The sequence below is a fragment of the Notothenia coriiceps genome, unplaced genomic scaffold (assembly GCF_000735185.1).
Source record: "Notothenia coriiceps isolate Sejong01 unplaced genomic scaffold, NC01 NC01_scaffold00026702, whole genome shotgun sequence".
Lineage (NCBI taxonomy): Eukaryota > Metazoa > Chordata > Actinopteri > Perciformes > Nototheniidae > Notothenia > Notothenia coriiceps.
Window position 1 is genome coordinate 1 of NW_011359403.1, and position 3,766 is coordinate 3,766.

Here is a 3,766-nt window from a genome sequence, read left to right on the forward strand (position 1 = left end):
CCTGCCAGAAAGACGCCAGTTTTTAACCGTTCAATGCCCTTTAAGTTATATCAGCCTTATCAAGAAAGAATACCTCTGTTGTTTGTTATTTTATTTGAGTTTTGCCTTTTTGTTTTGACTATTTTAAAGGCTTTTTTCTTTGTTACATGTGTAAAAGTTTGTTATTTGATTTTGAGCAAACACATTGCATAATATCATCTAAACCACATGTGTCAAACTCAAGGCCCGGGGGCCAAATCAGGCCGTTGGTGGATTTAATTTCGGCCCGCAGGATAATTTCTATTTACTATTAGATCTGGCCCGCCGGTATATTGCACGCACACCTTCACTCCATCCTGAGGGTCTCCTCAGCTCAGAGCCTGAGCACAAACATTGATGAACTTGTACCCAAGATGAGATGCCAAGTATCTGGCTTGAACTAGCATCACAGAGATAGAGCCATAAGAAGTGAATGCAACTGATTATTTAATGTTTAATTTTGTTTTTATAGGCAATAGTTTAAGCTTTGTTAGTTCCAGGTTTAATATGTGCAATAAGTTCATTTCAATAAGTTCTGCAATAAACATTGAACCAGTCCGGCTCTCGACTAGTACCCATTTGTTAATTTTGGCCCACTGAGTATTTGAGTTTGACACCCCTGCTCTAAACCATCGGAGGCCAAGCAACACTTCAACTGTAAGTAATATAAAGGAAAGAAATCGAGTTTAAAATGTCTGTTTAAGGCGTCGAGTGGCTTGATAGAAAAACAAGGAAGGATGCCACGACAGTACTCTTTTATATTTGCAGGGATAGAATTGTTTCTGTAAATGAAAAGGGGTTTTAGTTTATTTTATTGAACATGTTTGAAGCATGTTGTGTCACCTTTGAGCAGCAGCGGCATGAAGGGGATGTACGGAGGACTGAGTTTAGCCACAGCCAGTCTGTAGGCTCGGTGGTTACGAGAGGGATCCTGACAGGAGAAGAAACCCAGATATTATGTCACATTACAATAATGTACTGAACCAATCATTTTAGAACATTTATAAAGTTGTGACTTACCATCAACCTCTCATAGGCGCAGTAAATCCTTTTTATCTTGCTGGGTATTCTCTGGATTAGACGTTAACAGATGTTAGTTAATGATGACACATTATATATAATCATCATCACTCTACACAGTCAGTGGTTTCTCACCTCCCAGGTTTTGTAAAGCCGGTGTACTGCACTGTTGCTCAAACCGAACATTACAGCGAAGAATGAATTCAGGTTCTTCTGCTCCTTTAATCTGAGACATAGAGACACACACATTATTTTTTACATGAGTATAAACAGTTTGATTCAGATGACAAGAGCTGCTCTCTGCAGATTTTAAAGATAATATGTGCAAACTGTTATATGAGTTTACTCAGCGCTAGGGGAGCTGTTAGCTAAATGCTAACGTTAGCATGCTAATGGTAATGTCAATCATTTTGCATGTTTTTGGACAAAGAAGCAGCATCCAGTTCTGAAAAGTGGAGCTAATGCAGACGCACCTCAAACCTGCATTCTCGCTAATGTCCAGCAGAGTGCGATGAGAAGTCTATGAGAAAATGTTACTACTTCTCTCTTGATTTGTTACCTCAGTAAACATTGTCCTGATAAGTTAATGGTCTCAATCTGCAGTTTAAAGTCTTCTTCAAATCTGCATGATGTTCATTTATTAAATGATGGTCCCATTTAGAGTAAAATAGATGATGAAGTAGCGCATGTTTTAGGGTAAGGCTACCTGTGATTGACAGGTGTGTTACTTGTGTCTTTGTCTTAAACTCTTCATGGTTTGTGTTTCAACTTCATTATAGTTAATTGTAACCGTACAGTCTCCAAAAAAAGTCTCAATTTATCTACTTTCCCCTCGTGTCGCATCTGGATGCAACAAAAAAGATGGGGCGATGGCAAAAATCAATGTATTTGCTCGATTATTAAACGAAAAAAATAATTCTTTAGGGTTTATTTTATATGTTTTATACAGTTCGCTTGCTAGGGAAGCTACTATCTAACATCAGCTACCAAAAATAATTGTACTTTTATCTTTGTCAGTTTGTACTATGAAACTCCAATCATTGCTGACTACGTCTAACTTACACTGCAGCGATCTTTATGAACTTCTTGAGCAGCACGGCTCTCTTCATCAGGTCCTCACAGAGGCACAGCTCCGTCACCACCCAGTACTGAACCTCGTTGAAGCGCCGCACAAAACGCTCCAGGTTAGCCGTGATGGCGCCGTGGAATTTATGGCGGCCGAATATGTAGTAGACAAGCTCCACCTGCAGAGACAGGGAGTTACAGTCAGGTGAGAAATAAATCAAAGAGGTTACAATATAATCGTGCAGGAATGAGTCTTTAAACCCGGGAATTAGTTAGCATTTAGCACTTCCTGTACCCCTGGGCTGGAGGTCTTGAGATATAGGCTAAGGTCTTAAAGGTAAGGTAAGCTGAAGGGATTTTAAAGTTTTGTTCTACGACATGAAATACCTCAGTAAATACCCCAATGGTGAATTTAAAAATGGTGGTTGCTAACAAGTGTCTAAATGAAATGATTAAACGACATCACGCCAAACATTAGCCACCTTTAGCTTAGCGGTGGTGACGTGAAGTCATGTGACCGTGCTGTAGTTCCTTTATAGCCCAACATTAGCCACCTTTAGCTTAGCGGTGGTGACGTGAAGTCATGTGACCGTGCTGTAGTTCCTTTATAGCCCAACATTAGCCTCCTTTAGCTTAGCGGTGGTGACGTGAAGTCATGTGACCGTGCTGTAGTTCCTTTATAGCCCAACATTAGCCTCCTTTATTTTAGCGGTGGTGACGTGAAGTCATGTGACCGTGCTGTAGTTCCTTTCTAGCCCAACATTATCCTCCTTTAGCTTAGCGGTGGTGAAGTCATGTGACCGTGCTGTAGTTCCTTTATAGCCCAACATTAGCCACCTTTAGCTTAGCGGTGGTGATGTGAAGTCATGTGACCGTGCTGTAGTTCCTTTATAGCCCAACATTAGCCGCCTTTAGCTTAGCGGTGGTGAAGTCATGTGACCGTGCTGTAGTTCCTTTATAGCCCAACATTAGCCTCGTTTATTTTAGCGGTGGTGACGTGAAGTCATGTGACCGTGCTGTAGTTCCTTTCTAGCCCAACATTATCCTCCTTTAGCTTAGCGGTGGTGAAGTCATGTGACCGTGCTGTAGTTCCTTTATAGCCCAACATTAGCCTCCTTTATGTTAGTGGTGGTGAAGTCATGTGACCGTGCTGTAGTTCCTTTATAGCCCAACATTATCCTCCTTTAGCTTAGCGGTGGTGAAGTCATGTGACCGTGCTGTAGCTCCTTAATACCCTCTCTTGAATAACTCTCTCGTCCTCTCTCTCTAGGCGGTAGCTGGGCTGCTAGCTGATGCTCGCTCTCTCTCTGAAGTGGCAAGAGAGGAAGCTTCCAGCTTCAGATCGAGCTACGGACACGACATTCCCCTCAAGGTGCGGCTCTTACTCATGTGATCTCTGGTGCAGCTGATGCTAAGCTAACAGTGTCTCCTCTGGTTGATGCTAAGCTAACAGTGTCTCCTCTGGTTTCAGCACCTGTCAGAGAGAGTGGCCATGTATGTGCACGCCTACACTCTGTACAGCGCTGTGAGGCCGTTCGGCTGCAGGTGAGTTACTGCACTCTGAGTGATGCATTCAGGGACATCATCTGATTCACTGAGCATGATGCGTTCAGAGACATCAGCTGATTCACTGAGCATGATGCGTTCAGAGACATCAGCTGAT

The 3,766-nt window shown here is 42.3% G+C and overlaps 1 protein-coding gene across 1 annotated transcript; it reads right to left on the reverse strand.

The window, feature by feature from the left end:
* Window positions 1-829: 829 nt before the first annotated feature.
* Window positions 830-2,866, reverse strand: LOC104957317 (rap guanine nucleotide exchange factor 4-like). The gene is made up of 5 exons (XM_010784939.1): window positions 2,860-2,866; window positions 2,101-2,356; window positions 1,174-1,264; window positions 1,039-1,089; window positions 830-949 (listed from the first exon to the last, which is right to left on the reverse strand). Exons 1-5 carry the CDS (start codon window positions 2,864-2,866, stop codon window positions 830-832), a joined length of 525 nt encoding a protein of 174 aa, XP_010783241.1.
* Between the last annotated feature and the right edge of the window lie 900 nt (window positions 2,867-3,766).

Bases quoted from the DNA above. Each gene is read 5' to 3' on its own strand.
- LOC104957317 (XM_010784939.1), bottom strand. The intron at 1,265-2,100 runs GTAAGTTAGACG...TCTATGTCTCAG, and splicing joins TTCATAAAGATCGCTGCAGT to ATTAAAGGAGCAGAAGAACC. The intron at 1,090-1,173 runs GTGAGAAACCAC...CGTCTAATCCAG, and splicing joins GGCTTTACAAAACCTGGGAG to AGAATACCCAGCAAGATAAA.